We start from the raw sequence: 14,993 nt of genomic DNA, 5'->3' as shown, positions 1-14,993 counted from the left end.
CCTACCACATGAAGATCTGAAAGAAACGCAAAGATCTGGGGGTGGGAGAGAGCTCAGTGTTTGAGGGAAGGGACGACTCCCAAGGGGTTCTGTTTGCACTGTGTTCAATAGAGTTGTGTTTCTCAGTGCCTCTGCTTGTGTGGCTGGAATACAGAGGGAGAGGGATACAATGTGTGCTAGGGCAGTTGCCGTGGCTGCCTTGTGGATCATATATGAAATTTGGATGTGGTAGGCAGCCTCTTAAGAAGGCTCCTCATAATCAACACCTGGCATTCACAGTCTTGTGAGGTCTCCTTTCCTTGAGTGTGAGGTGGGTCTAGTGACTTCAAATGAATGCAGCAAAAATGATGGGATGTTACTTCTATAATAAGATGACAAAGTTAGCCAGGCATGATGGCACACTCCTGTAGTCCCAGCTGCTGGGGAGGCAGAGGCAGGAGGATCTGATCCTGCCATTGCACTCCAGCCTGGGTGACATAGCAAGACCATGTCTCCTAAAAGATTACAAAGACTGCCTCCATTTTACTTGCTTTTGGGAAAACCACCTGCTATGTGAGCTGTCTGGAGAGAGGCATGTGGCAAGGAACTGAGGGATGCCAACAGCCAGTGAGTACAGAGGCTCTCGGTCCAGTTCCCGCAAGCAACTGAATCCTTCCAGCAGCTGGCTGAGAACTTGGAAGTGGATCCTCCCCCAGTCCAGCCTTCAGATGAAACAGCAGCCCAGGCTGACAGGTTGAGCGTAGCCTTACAGGAGACCTTGCACTGGAGGCACACAGCTAAGCCATGCCCAAATTTCTGACACAGAAACAGTGATAATAAATGTTGGTTTTAAGCTACTATGTTTTGGAGTAGTAATTATGCAGCAATAGATAATTGCATTGGGCTTGGGGAAATGAAGTCAGTTCTACCATTTTGTGGCTTCATCAGTGATAATAAAATTAATATGAGGGGCTGGTGATTGATTGTGTTCTCCTTTCTAAATATCCTAGTACTTCACACACACTTATAAACCTCATCTGTGTTCACTGGTTGTCTTCCCCACCAGAGGCTGTCGATTTTCCTTCCTCGATGACTCTAGGGCCTGGGTCAGGGCCTAGTATAAACTGGTCTAATCAGGTCAAATCCAGATTAAACCAGCCCAAACCAGCGATGAATGACTGGAACCAATCTAAACCAACCACGAAAGGCTAGAACCAGTCTAAGTCAGCCACAACTGACCCAATCAAGTTGAAACTGATCAAATCCAGTTGAAACTGGTAAAGACCAGCTAAAGCCAGCTTTAACTGGTCTAAACCAGTCAGAGCTGGCCAAGACCAGCCATTATTGCCTGAGATTGTTCCAAACTGGTCTAATCTGGTCAAATCCAGATTAAAACAACCAAACCAGCCAAGAATGGCTGGAGCCAGCCTAAATCGGCCGTGACTGGCCCAATTCAGTCAAGGCTAATGTAAACTGATCAAATCCAGTTGAAACTGGTCAAGACCAGCTGAAAACGGTCTTAACCAGTCTAAAGCAGCCAGAGCTGGCCCAAGCCAGCCATGACTGGCTGAGATTGGTCCAAACTGGTCTAATTTGGTTAAATTCAGATGAAACCAGCCACGATTGGCCAAGACCAGTCGAAACTGGACATTACTGGCTGGAACAGGTCTAAATTGGTCTAAACAGGTTGAAACCAGTCCAAACTGGTCAAAACTAGTAATTTAAAGTGGAAAAGTTCAAACATGCATATAAAAGAAGACAAAATAGTATACTGAATTCCCAGAAGTTTCTACCAGTTGAACCTATTTTCAGCTTGTGGCCAGTTTAAACCAGGACTCCACTCACTTTCTGCCCTTCTCAAATTATTTTGAAGCAAATCCCAGACACCCTGTTAGCTCACTATCAGTTAATATTTAAATACTCATGGTTCCCATCTTATGATGGTTCGACTTCACTATCAGTTAATATTTAAATACTGATGATTCCCATCTTATGATGATTCGACTTAACAATTTTTTAACTTTACAATGAGCTAGTTTGGAGTATTAGATGCATTTCATGATATTAAATTATATTGACTTACTATGAGTTTGTTGAGACGTAGCCCCATCAAAAATCAAGGAGCATCTGTGTCTCTTTAAAAGATAACAATCACAAAGCCATGATCACACCTAAGAAAAATAACAGTTTTGGGCCAGGCACAATGGCTCATCCCTGTATTCTGACCACCCAGACCACTTTGGGAGGCTGAGGCGGGAGGATCGCCTAAGGCCAGGAGTTTGAGACCAGCCTGAGCAAAATAGCAAGGCCCCGACTCTACAAAAAATAGAGAAAAAATTAGCTGGGTGTGGTTGTGTGCATTTGTACCGCGAGCTACTCGAGAGGCTGAGGCAGGAGGATCACCTGAGCCCAGGAGTTGGAGGTTGCAATGAGCTATGATGAAGCATGGGCGACAGGCTCAGACCCTGTTTCAAAAAAATCAAAAGAGGAAAAAGAAAAACCCAATTTTGAAACATCACTAGATAACTGGTTAGTGTTCAGATTTTCAATATTTTTATACATACACCTCTGTACACTTTGATTCCAAATCCAAGTAAGATCCATATGTTGTGACTGGTGATATGCCTGCCTCTGAAGTCTTCAAATCTAGGCCACCCTTCAGCCTCATTTTTTTTCCTTATCTGGCAGTTTATTATTTAAGATACTTATGGTCTGGATTTTATTGATTGCATCCTTGTGAGGTCACTTCATGTGCTCCTTTGCTCACGTGCCCTGCAAATCTGCTGGGTATATTTAACCCTTACACGAGCCCTGTGAGGTGGGGTAGCATAATGATGGCGGAGAGCCTGGCTAAGACAAGTCTTAGTCCCCCCACTTATGGCTGTGTAGCCTTAGAGGACTCTTTAACTCTACATTTCCATTTTCATGTAAAATGGGGTTATAATAGCCTTTCCTGAGGGACTGCAGAGTATCCATTTGAGTTCAAATAAAAGTATACTTGGTGAATGCTCTTTAACTTTTGGCAGTTGTTATCATCCCCATTTTTCATATAAGGTGAGGCTCTGAGAAGAGAAATAGCTTAGCCCAGGTCATCAGTCAGGAAGCGGCTGGTGAGGGGGAGCAGTGAGCATGATGGGACATTGCCTAGTGTGAGGCCCAACACACAATATTCACTCAGTACTTGGAGCTGAGGCTGTTCCTGCTAATCAATGGGCTGCCTTGTTCTGCCTCTCAGCACAGGAAATTCCAAGGTGGTTTTCCACACAGGCTCCTCTGGTTCTGTCCCTGGATGGGACAGTAGAGGAGCCCAGGTACCTAAGCATACTCAAGTGAAGATGGAATTGAATATCTCAATCTGCCTGTCTGGGTCTCTCTGATTGTTGAGGGGGGCTGTCACTTGGAGTGGCCTGGGCTGCTCTGGGCCTTATCTGGGTATTTACTTGGGCTGGCAGTCCTCACCGTTTCTGAAATGGTTCTGGCTGGGTAGCAGTCTCTAAGTGGGCGAAATTTGGGACGGGCTTAGGGTGGAGACAGGACTGAGAACACAAGTTTCCTTGTGCTGCTGGAGGGGGTGGGGGCAGAAGGAAACTGGAGTCCCTATTCTCTCCTTGGTCACTTTCTTGCTCATAGTCCACGATGACTTGGTCCCCGGTGTTCCTTGGTGTGGTCGTCTTGCTGTCTGCCTTCCCAGGGCCTTGTGACGGGGGCCACCCCATGCCCAAGCTGGCTGACCGGAAGCTGTGTGCTGATGAGGAATGCAGCCGTAAGAGTGGGGAGGGGAGAACTGGGGGCTTGGATTGTTGGCCCGTGTGTGTGTGTGTGTGTGTGTGTGTGTGTGTGTGTGTGTGTGTGTGTGTTGGGGGGGGAGGGTGCTGTCATTCCCTTCTATTCCTTCCCCAGACCCCATCTCGATGGCTGTGGCCCTTCAGGACTATGTGGCCCCTGACTGCCGTTTCCTGACCATACAGAGGGGCCAAGTTGTGTATGTCTTCTCCAAGCTGAAGGGCCGCGGGCGGCTCTTCTGGGGAGGCAGCGTGAGTCTTGGGAGAGCAAAAGGGAAGGGAACAGGGCTGGAGTGGGAGTAAAGTCGTTTTCCACATGAAGGGAAAATTTGAGGGGGAGAAATGAAATAGAGACATTGGCTGGGGGATACTGTGACCTACTTTATTTTCACTTTGTTTAGCAATTTTAGGGCACCTTCTGTGGTGCCAAGTTCTGTTCTAGACTCTGAAGATATAATAGAACAATGAACAGTCCCTTTTATTCTAATAGAGGGAAACAAGCAATAAGCAAGCCATCAAAAATACCAGCAAATATGTGCTGCTGTGAGAATTAATATAGAGTGACTGGGTGGCTACTTTATTTCGAGTGGTCGGGAAGGGTCTTTGAACGGGGGATATTTAAGCTGAGATTCGGATGACAAGAATGGAGCCACCCATGTGGAGATCAGGGAGAAGAGATAGCGCAAAGGCTTTCAGCAGGAATGAGCTTGCCACCTTTCCAGATCCTGGCTTTTAACTCCTCTTCCCCAGGTTCAGGGAGATTACTATGGAGATGTGGCTGCTCGCCTGGGCTATTTCCCCAGTAGCATTGTCCGAGAGGACCAGACCCTGAAACCTGGCAAGGTCGATTTGAAGACAGATGTGAGTGTCTTGAGGTCTGGCAAGAATTTGGAGGGAGGACCCTTGGGTTGTGGTAATGGGCAAATGATGCTCCTACCCTTGGCTTCCTAGGTGTGTGTGGACGGGACAAATTCTTTCCCTACCTCAATTTTATTACTACCTGTAAAATGGGTCCAGTTTGGAGGTGCAAAGATTAAAGGGCTCCAGGCGAATTTGCATAGATAGCACTTGTGTGGCCAAACCTGGCCCCTGCGGCTACAGCCTTTGCTAAATAAAAACCACTAGATCCTTTGTGGTGTAACCGCTGGTTTTTTCCTCTACTGTTTTCCCTTTCTCTTTTTCAGAAATGGGATTTCTACTGCCAGTGAGCTAAGCCTACCGCTGTCCCTGCCGTTTTCCCTCCCTGGCTTTATGCAAATACATCAACCGAGTGCAAACTGCCTGTGGCTGTGGTCTTTTGCGGTTGGGAGGGTGGGGAATGTACAAAGGAAATAATTTTCTAGGTTCCTGAATCAAGCCAATCAACCCACTGAATGAAGTAACATCAATGGTTGCTAAGCAGAATGTCACTGATAAAAGCCCTTCGCTCCAAGCCGGGTACCAGAGGTACAGGAGACGGGCTCCTAAGCTTAGATCTCAGACACAAGCAAAGGAGAACCTAAACAGCACAACCGGGGGATTGTCCCTCCCGCGTTGATCTAGAGACGACACTACAATGAATGAGCATGAGCCAATCGGACCATGAAGAGGACACACATCGCAGAGCAAAGGTTTCCTTGAAGGATTATCTGCAAAGGGAGGTGGGAAGTAACCTGTGCGTATTCCCACCCCGCCGGTCCCCCATTTTCCTCCTTCCTGCCTTTGAGGCTAGAAATTGCTCCCACCAGCTCAAGATCCGCCGCTCTTCTAGGCTCTGTCAATTCTGCCCTTGCCCCCTGCTTTGCATTCGTATCCCCGCCCCTTGTCTGCTCCTACCCAATCCGGAGACTCGGCTCTGTTCGCGAACTCCCGACCAAATCCGTTCCTCCGCTCAGCGAAGCATCTCTGCACAGTCCCTTCCTACTTGCTCAGCCAATCGCTCGTCTTGGTCCCGCCCCTTTTGACTCGGCCCCTCTCTTACCACCAATCCACGACTTTTGTCCCGCCCCCTGCCCGCGAGTCCGCCAATCCCTTCCTCTGGGAAGCGTGGCCTGGTATCCCGCAGCCTTAGTGGATCGCGTCGGAGAGGGGGGGTGGAGGCGGAAGTGGCGGCGCCCGGCCCGGGGAGTAGGAAGGAGCCGGGGCTGCAGCCGGAGTGGAGCGGCTGCCAGCCGAGGAGAAGGCGCGGCCGCGGCGCCATATTGCGGCCCTCAGCGGCCGCGACCGAGTCATGGCCGAGACCTACGGTGAGGGTGGTAGGCCGAAGCTGGGGTCTGGGGTCTGGGCCCAGAGAGGATGCGGCCTGCGGGAACGGGGCGGGGCTTTATATGCCAGGGGGCGGGGTCTGATGTTTGGGGGCAGGGCCTAAGTGGATGCTGGGAGGAGTTTAGTAGGTCTGGGGCTGAGCTTAATCGATTTGGGTGGAGCCTGAGGGTCTGGTGCATGGGTTCAATAGATCTGGGGTGGGATTTGAGGGAACCGGTCTTCCGGGGTTCAGGGTAGGTCTTGAGAGAAGAGGTGGGCCTTAATGTATCAGGGCAGACCCTGAGTGAATGGGGCGGGGCTGGCTGTGAATGGCAGAGGTCAACCCTGAATGGATGCTCTGGACCCTGGGGCAGATCTGGCTTGAGGGGTCTGGAATGAGGTTGGGAATGGACTGCCCTCAAATTAGTGACAGTACTTAGTGGCAGGGAGTGGGGCTTAAGCTTGAGACTAAGGAGGGGCAAGGTCCTGGGCAGAGAGAGGGAAGGAGAGGTTGAGAATTGGAAAATCAGTGTTGAATCATGAAAAATCATGTACAAAACGAGGTGGTAGTGGTGGGGAAGTTCTGATTTAGGTGTCAGAGGGAGCTCCCTTAATTCAACAAATATACAAAAGCAGAGGGAACAAGTGCAAAGACCTTGAGGTGAGAATCAGCTTGTCATTTTCAGGGAATACACTGGAGGCCAAGGGCTGTAGTGGAATGAATGAGTTAGAGGATGGTAGCGGGTAAAGTCAAGAGGGGCAGGGGCTAGGTTGTAGTCCTTGATTAAATGAGTTTGAAGAACTGTTAAATATAATAGTTAAGAACTGGACTCTGGAGCTCCTTGGCCTGGGTTTGAACCTAAGCTCTGCCTAACTATGTGACCTTGGGCAAGTCAGTTAACTTCTTTGGCCTCGGTTTCCTCATCTGGAAAATGGGTATAATTTTTAGTATACCTTCCTCATAGAGTTTTCCTGAGGATTAAGTGAGTTGTTAATATAAGTAAAGACCTTTAGAACTGTGCCTAGCCCCTGGTAAGCACTATATAACAATTATCTGTTACTTTTGTCTGTTGTTTTATTTCTGCCTGTATCTGTTTCTCTCCCTTTAACTGTGATGGTCTTTCTATCTTTTTTCCTGTATCTTTCTCTCCCTGATTTTGTTTTCATCTGGTCAGACTTCCTCTTCAAATTCCTGGTGATTGGCAGTGCTGGAACTGGCAAATCATGTCTCCTTCATCAGTTCATTGAGAATAAGTGTGAGTTTCTGGTAGTGGTCCCGGGAGCATTGAGCTGTGGTGATGGGCATGGTGTGCGCAGGTGGGCAGCTGGTGGGGTGGGAGGGCTGGCCATAGGTACAACTCCAGTGGTGGCTCGTCTTGGTCCTTGCCTCGATGTGTGCTTTTTGCTGGGTTCTCCTTGACCTCAGTCACCTCAGCAGTGGGAATGGGTTTGTAGAGACTGAGAAGGCCTTGGAGGATAGGGGGATCCTCTGAGCCCCTGCTCTGTTTCCTCTCTTCCTCCCACTCCCAGTCAAACAGGACTCTAACCACACAATTGGCGTGGAGTTTGGATCCCGGGTGGTCAACGTGGGTGGGAAGACTGTGAAGCTACAGATTTGGGACACGGCTGGCCAGGAGCGGTTTCGGTAGGTGGGCTGGGCTCCTAAGGAGGGTGGGAAGCGGGGAAGAGGGAGATATGTGCGGAGTCACTCAGAGACACAAGTGAGAGGGCAGGCAAGGCGAAGGGAGAGAAACAGAGACCATGGTTAGCAGGTATATATAGCCAAGGATAGATGGAGTTCAGGGGAGAGAAAGAAAGAGACAGAGAAAAAGAGAGCAAATGAGGCTTGGGATTGGGTGAGCAGTAGAGATTGAGAGACACTAAAACAGAAAGAGAAGGAAACTTGAAAGAGACACACACTCATCAAGGGAATGAGAGAGACAGAGTGAGAGAGATGAAGGGAATGATAAAGGAGGTGAGGACATGCGAAGAGAAACAGGTCTGAGGCAGAGAGACAGGGAGGGTCGGACAGGTATACCCAGAGAGATGGAGAAATGGACGTGTTGCGGGAGAGAGAGATGCATAGGTCTTCAGGAAATGTCTGCAGAAAAGTTCATAGACACAAAGAAACTTTGAGAAAGAGTCTGAGAAACAGAGACAGAGAGCAGGAAGACAAACAGAGGGAATCCAATCTGTGGAGAATTGCGGTTTCTGGGCAGCACTTAGTAGCTGCTAAATTAATGCTCATGTGTTGGTTTCCTGCATGAGGTGCATAGAGCCCAGAGACAGAGAGAGGGTGAAAGACAAGAGTGTGACATGGGCTGGGTCCACAGTAAGTGCTCAATAAATGTGTGTGGAATGATTGCATGAGTTCCAGAGGGATTCAGACTGGTGAGACAGGGAAATACAGAGAGGTGGCTACACTGGGAAGGGGGCCTTCACCCAATGGCAGGACAGGGACTAGCAGATGCTGCATAGCGCTTGGGCAGGCAAAGGGGAGATGCTCAGAAAATGTTGAATGAACGAGCGCATGAATGAATGGGAAGGCAACGGTGAGGATGAGAGAGCCAGGGCCAGAGTGACAACTGAAAAGGAGACAAAGCAAAACAGAAAATTAAAGGGACACACATAAAATAGATACAGAGAAAGAAACAGACCAATGAAGAGATACAGAAAGACAGGCACACAGAGACAAAGACAAGGAGACTCAGAGGCAGACAGACAGCTAAGAGAGAGACTGTAAGGCAGAGAGAGGAATTGTATGGCAACTAGACCAAGGCCAGGTTTTGGGGGACGGGCCAGCAGGGAAGGGGGGCCTCCGAACCACCAGTCTCTCTCCGCAGAGGGGGGCAGTCTCGGGGCAGACCCCAGCCTTGGGGGTGACTGGGTCCCCCTGGCCCCACAGGTCGGTGACACGGAGTTATTACCGAGGGGCGGCTGGAGCCCTGCTGGTGTACGACATTACCAGGTGGGTGTGCGGAGGGGATGGGACAGGGCGGGCCATGGTGGCTGCTCTCCTGTGCTGCCTCCCTCCGCTCTCCTTTCTCCACAGCCGGGAGACATATAACTCACTGGCTGCCTGGCTGACCGACGCCCGCACTCTGGCCAGCCCCAACATCGTGGTCATCCTCTGTGGCAACAAGAAGGACCTGGACCCTGAGCGGGAGGTCACTTTCCTGGAGGCCTCCCGCTTTGCCCAGGAGAATGGTGAGAACTGTGCAGTGGGCCAGGTGGCGGAGGGGGCAGGCCATCCACAGGGACCGTGGGCCTCCTGGCTCTCAATGGCTGTGCCCAGCAGGGGAAGACGGAGGTTCAGAGGTCTAGGTTCAAATCCGAGTCTTGCTACACGTGAGCTGTGTGACTGCTCTGGTCCTCAGTTTCCTCGCCTGAAAAGTGGGATCATAATATTTCTGCCTGACAGCGCGCTGTGACGGTGAAGGGAGGTGTCCGTGGAAAGCCTTCCATACCCTGATATGAAGTGAGAGCTAGATTCACGCTGGCTGCTAAGAAGGTTTCGATTGCCATGAGGAGGCAGCTCAGGGCATTGGGTTAAGGTGGAGATTGTAAACTCAGATTAGCCTAGGTGAGAGGCACATTTTGTGAATATGAGAGATGGGATGGGGCAGATCCCAGGGTAACAGGCACTGTTGCTAAGGGAGGTGTACTGACAGCCCATGCCAAAAGGTTTGCAAGAATCAACTCATTTGAAAACATTGTGTTGGCCAAACCAGTCATATCTGCTGGCTGGGATCTGCCTCCTCCAGTTTGGAAACTCCAGGTTTAGAGGAAGTTTTGCCATCAGAGACATGTGGGTTTGAATCCTGGCTCCAATTTACTTACTGTGAGGCCTTGCCATGTAGCTGATGAGTAGACTATGGTGGGCCTGTGCTAGATGGAGCTGGGGACACGGTGGTGGAGACAGCGTGGGGCTCACAGTTCAGTGGGTGGGTGTGGAGGGACAGACCCATTTCCAGACAGTGACAGCCCAGTATGGTCAGGGCTGGATGGAGAGGCACAGGGAGAGGGGTCAGAGCCAGGATAGGGGAGGCCCAGGTGGAGGAGCAGGGGTGGGATGGTGGGGCATGGGCAGAGGGGTGGGGAGTGGGGAGATGGGGGGATACACTGAGGGGGGTCAGCGTGGGATGGGGGCATGGGCAGAGGGGTGGGGGCATGGGGGACATGGGCAGTGGGGTGGGCACAGGATGGGGACACAGGCAGGGGGGCACAGGAGGCTGTGGGAACCCAAAGGAGGCACCTGACCCAGCCTTGGAGATCAGGGAGGACTCTCTAGAGGAGGAGCTGTGCGTGCTGAGCTCTGAAGGAAGAGTTCGGTGGGCATATGGGGAGGGGACATTTGTGGCAGGGGAACAGCATGTGGAGGGGCCCAAGGTGAGGGCGAGGCTGGGTGGAACACTTGAGGAACAGAAGGAGAGCCAGCAGGTGAGAGCTGGAGTGGAGGATGGGGCCTGACCGAGGCCCTGACCCTCGGAGCGTCTGCCCCTCCAGAGCTAATGTTCCTGGAGACCAGCGCGCTCACGGGCGAGAACGTGGAGGAGGCCTTCCTCAAGTGCGCCCGCACCATCCTCAACAAGATCGACTCAGGTGAGGCCCCGGCTGACCGGAGTGGGGGTGGAAGGCAGGCCTGGGGGCCTCCAAGGGGACCAGTCATGACCTCTCCCCTTCCCCACAGGTGAGCTAGACCCCGAGAGGATGGGCTCGGGCATTCAGTATGGCGACGCTTCCCTTCGCCAGCTCCGGCAGCCTCGGAGTGCCCAGGCTGTGGCCCCTCAGCCGTGTGGCTGCTGAGACCTGCGGAGTCAGGTGGGACGCTGGGGGCTCAGGGCGGCGGGGGTGGGAAGGGGGAACATGGAGCGGAGACAGAGACACAGAAAACGTGATGACAAGAGAAGCCGAGTCAGAGAGAAAGATGGAAAAACCCCCGAGTTAAAGTGAGGCATCTTGCCGGCCACAGGGAATCCACCTGTCCCCCCAGCCACAGGCCACCGCCAGCTCTGCTCCCTAGGACTCACCTGCCGATTCATAGTTCTTCACCTGTTTACTGGGTGTCTCTGTGTGCCAGGCCCTGCTCAAGGCACTGGGGATACGGCAGTGGGTAAAGCAGACCAAAAGAACCCTGCCCACAGGGAGCCGACACTCTCTTGCGGGAAGACAGACAATAAACAAGATATTTAAGTAACTTACATAGTAGTGAGGGACAGAAGAGCTAGGGAGAAAAATAAAGCCGGCTAGGAGGGCTAGGGAGGGTGGAGGAATGCGATTTTAAATACGGGTGACAGTTGAGCAACAGAGGGAGTAGGGGAGGCCTGTGGGGCTCTGGGGCAAGAGCATGCTGGGGGGAGAGCACAGCAAGTGCAGCGCCCTGGCCCAGTGGTAGGGTCATGCCTGGCTTGGAGGAAGCCCAAGGAGGCCAGTGTGGCTTGAGCGGGGGCTGTGTGTGTTTGGCAGGGGATGAGGTCCCGTGGAGGGAAGCAGATCAGTCAGGGTTCGTGGGCCCCGGGGAAGGCTCTGGCTTATACCCTGGGTGGGGTGGGAGCCACAGGGAGCTTCTGAGCAGAGGAGGGCCAGCATCTGACTCAGGTGTTCACAAGGTCCCTCTGGCTGCATATGGGGAAGAGACTGGGGGCAGAGATGGTTGCTGGACACCGGTGAGGAGGCTGCTGCAAAGTCGAGGTGGACAGGACGTGGGGGCAGGCAGAGGAGCGGCTGAGAAGTGGATAGGTCTGTGTCCTCCCTGCTCTCTCTCTCTGTAGTCTTGGCCCCTCTTGATGTAGCCACTGGGTTTTTCTAACATGCACATCTGCTCCTGTCCCTCCCGTGTTTAAAACCATCCGTGGCTCCCAGTGTCCATGGGACACAGCTGAAGCTCTTCAGCCCGGTGTTTGAGCCTCTGTAGGGACTCGACCCTGCCAGCCTCAGCAGCCTCAGCAGCCTCAGCTCCTACACTCTGCCTACCTCTCAGGCTGCTCCAGCCACGCAGAAGTTCTTTCCATTCCTCTGAGTCTTTGCTTACACTTTGCAAAGCATGGAACACCATTCCGACTCTCTTCTCCCTGGTCACCTCCTCCCCTCCTCCAGGAAGCCTTGCTTATTCTTCCGTGCTTGGTCCAAACCCCTTGACAGGCTTGCAAGACCCTACAGGATTTGGTCCCATCCCTCCCCCAACCCGGGTGTGTGTCTGTCTTGCCAATTCTCCGCTCTGTACTTCATGCTTAACCTGCTCCCAGCCTTGGCAGCTCCAGGGAGGCGGGGGGGAAAGGTGTTTAGACTGAAGGTGGTTAGACTTTGGATCTACTTTGAAGGCAGAGCCAATGTGATTTCCTGATAGAATGGATGTGGAATTTGAACGAAAGGGAGAAGAGGCAAGGATGAGTTCTTTGTGTAGTGCTCCCTTGTCCTCCCAGGCCTTTGCACCTGCTGTGTCTGGGGGCTTTATTTTCCTCATCTCTACAATGGGGCCAATAACAGTACTCACCTCCTGTGGGTGTTGAAAAGATTAAATAAGTTAATTCATGTAAAGTGCTCAGAATGGGGTCTGACAGTAAAGACTTGATAAATGGGGACTGTTTTTTAAAAATTAAAAAGAAAAAAAATTTTTTTTTAAATTTTGTAGAGACAGAGTCTTACTATGTTGCCCAGGCTGGTCTTGAACTCCTGGCTTCAAGTGATCCTCCCGCCTTGGCCTCCCAGAGTGCTGGGATTACAGGCGTGAGCCATCAAGCTTCTTTTTATCCATCTGAAAGACTCTGGGCTGTGCAGAAGTGGGTGGGTGTGTACTCGTCACCTTAGGGCTTAGTAGATAGTGTGTTTTAGTGTTTGCCCTCAGTGGGTCAAAGGTCAGAAGACAGTGCTTTTTCAAACTGTGTTGACATCAAACCGTAGGAGGAAATATATTTTATATGTTGATCTAATACAGTCACACCCACATATAAAACTCAAACACATGTTTTCCTACCACTAATATTCTTCTTTTTTTATTGAGGTGAAATTCACATAACACAAATCTAGCCATTTCAAAGCATGCAAATCAGTGGCATTCAGTACATTCACAACCACCACCTCTATCTAGTTCCTGAACATTTCAGTACCCTAAAAAGAAACCCCACACCCATTAAATAGTCATTCCCCATTCCCCTCAGGCCCTGGCAGCCACCAATTTGCTTTCTGTCTCTGTAACTCTGATATTTTCTATTCTATTTTATTTGAATAAAAAATTGGTCAAGGCCCACCAAACTGATTTTCCCACTTGCTAATGCAGTGCTGCACATTGGAATCACTGGAGAACTTTAAAAGATACTGATGCCCAGGCCTTGCCCCAGAGATTCTGAAGTGATTTCAGGATTTCTAGAAGCTCCCAGGTAATGCTATGTGCAGCCAAAGTGAGAACTGAGAACCATTAACCTAATGTGTCTCCCCAGCTTGGAAAACACTGGAATGAGACTTAGAGCCAGGGCGATCCAGGAACATAGAGGGACACAGAGATACAAAGGTAGGGACATGATATTTAGACATTGAAATGTCCCTTTGTAGACTCAGATGACCCTTTGAGGAAAACAAACAAGGAGTTGCAGGTACCAAGAGAAAGAGAGAGAGACCCCAAAATTATCTGCAGAGGAGAAACAGAAAGTCAGACAGACAATGAAGAAACTCTGAGAGAAAGAGAGGGTATGGACAGATGGACTCAGATCAGAGGGCAGGAAGATACCCAAAAATGAGACTAAGACACCAGCTGAACAGACCAGGGTCCCTCCAGGTCACCACACCCTTCTCTTTCAGCTCACCTGTTCTCCAGGACCAGCCCTGCCCTTCCGGCTGGGGCCCAGACCAGGCCCTGGGAAGCCGTGTCCCAACCTGCCCTGGCCCCGGAGAAGCTGCCCCGCCACCTGTTCCCCTTCCCTGGCCTGGTGGGGCCTGGCTTTGGGGCAAGACTGAGCCATGGGGGAAGGGGGAACCCATACCTGCTGCTGCTTCCTCTGTCTTGGCTAACCTCTGTCCCCCCTGAACCCCTAACCATACCCCAAGAGCTCTCAAAGCCTAAGACCAGGGTCATTTGGCCCCAACTCCCCGCCTGGCCCTGCTGTTGCGAGTACGTGTTATTTATTACCTGGAGGCCTGTCCTGTCCCTGCCCTCCCCCATAAAGCATTGTTTACACCTGTGCCTTGGCCTCCATCATTTTGGGATGTCGGGAGACAAATAGAGGTCCCCGATGGAAAAATCATGTGTCATGGTGTTTGGGAGACTTGTTTGTGGGTTGGACATGGTGTGGGGTATACTGTGAGTACACCATGACTCAGGTGCCTAGTGTGGAGGGACAGAGTTTGTCACCATGTGGACACTTTGTGACAATGCATGCTCAAGGCTCACTGTGTAATACTGATGTCCCTTGGTTTGTGAAGTGTGTGAAAGAATGTTTCCAATACCTGTGTGTGGGACAGTGTCTATAGGAATACGTGCTGCTTGTGTGTGAAACTGTTTAACATGTAACTCCTCTGCCTCCTTGGTGATTATGTTGGTGAGACTGATGTTGTTTGGGATACCAAGGCCAGGGAATGGGAATATGGGCCCATGGGTGGGGCCCTGGGTCTGTGCCTGGTTCTACCTATGCATGTCTGAAGCCTGAAAGTCGCCAGCCGTGACTTACTATTCTTTGTGTGCCTGTGTATGGGTGACCATGAGGTCTGTGTGTGTTTTGGTCCCTGTGTGCGACCATGAACCCTGTGTGTGCCCCTGAAAACTGGTGGCCTTTGTACAACTGGACCCATATGCATACTTGATACCGCTGTGCATCTCCTTGAGCCCAGGTGAACCACCCTAGCCCCTCTCATGTGGCCAGCCAGAGACTGGTGTAGCCCTGGGGACACTCCAGCTGCCAAGTCCGCGAGAGGCCTGAACTCCACCCCCTTCCTCCTGAGCAATAAAGGAGGGGACGGAGGAATTCAAAATGACCTTATCTGCATAATCCTCCCAGCCAGGGTGGCCTAAAATGTTCA

General features: G+C 51.2%; 2 protein-coding genes across 2 annotated transcripts; both read left to right on the top strand.

Moving 5' to 3' along the window:
• The first annotated feature begins 3,477 nt into the window (after positions 1–3,477).
• MIA (MIA SH3 domain containing) lies at positions 3,478–5,038 on the top strand. The gene is made up of 4 exons (XM_045531942.1): positions 3,478–3,742; positions 3,880–4,013; positions 4,512–4,622; positions 4,946–5,038. Exons 1-4 carry the CDS (start codon positions 3,616–3,618, stop codon positions 4,967–4,969), a joined length of 396 nt encoding a protein of 131 aa, XP_045387898.1. The 5' UTR covers positions 3,478–3,615; the 3' UTR covers positions 4,970–5,038.
• A 779-nt stretch (positions 5,039–5,817) lies between these two features.
• Positions 5,818–14,159, top strand: RAB4B (RAB4B, member RAS oncogene family). The gene is made up of 8 exons (XM_045531941.1): positions 5,818–5,986; positions 7,160–7,240; positions 7,515–7,629; positions 8,890–8,952; positions 9,037–9,191; positions 10,491–10,586; positions 10,675–10,805; positions 13,779–14,159. The coding sequence occupies exons 1-7, from the start codon at positions 5,971–5,973 to the stop codon at positions 10,788–10,790; spliced, it is 642 nt and encodes a 213-aa protein (XP_045387897.1). The 5' UTR covers positions 5,818–5,970; the 3' UTR covers positions 10,791–10,805; positions 13,779–14,159.
• The last annotated feature ends 834 nt before the right edge of the window (positions 14,160–14,993 follow it).

Source organism: Lemur catta, chromosome 19 (assembly GCF_020740605.2).
Source record: "Lemur catta isolate mLemCat1 chromosome 19, mLemCat1.pri, whole genome shotgun sequence".
Classification (NCBI taxonomy): Eukaryota; Metazoa; Chordata; class Mammalia; order Primates; family Lemuridae; genus Lemur; species Lemur catta.
This window is presented reverse-complemented; position numbering and strand designations above follow the sequence as displayed.

Excerpts from the sequence above, each read along its gene's own strand:
- RAB4B (XM_045531941.1), top strand. Across the intron at positions 9,192-10,490 it reads CCGCTTTGCCCAGGAGAATG|AGCTAATGTTCCTGGAGACC; the intron begins GTGAGAACTGTG and ends CTGCCCCTCCAG. Across the intron at positions 10,587-10,674 it reads CCTCAACAAGATCGACTCAG|GTGAGCTAGACCCCGAGAGG; the intron begins GTGAGGCCCCGG and ends CCTTCCCCACAG.
- MIA (XM_045531942.1), top strand. The coding sequence starts at position 3,616 with ATGACTTGGTCCCCGGTGTTCCTTGGTGTGGTCGTCTTGCTGTCTGCC. Across the intron at positions 3,743-3,879 it reads TGCTGATGAGGAATGCAGCC|ACCCCATCTCGATGGCTGTG; the intron begins GTAAGAGTGGGG and ends TTCCTTCCCCAG. Across the intron at positions 4,014-4,511 it reads GGCTCTTCTGGGGAGGCAGC|GTTCAGGGAGATTACTATGG; the intron begins GTGAGTCTTGGG and ends CCTCTTCCCCAG.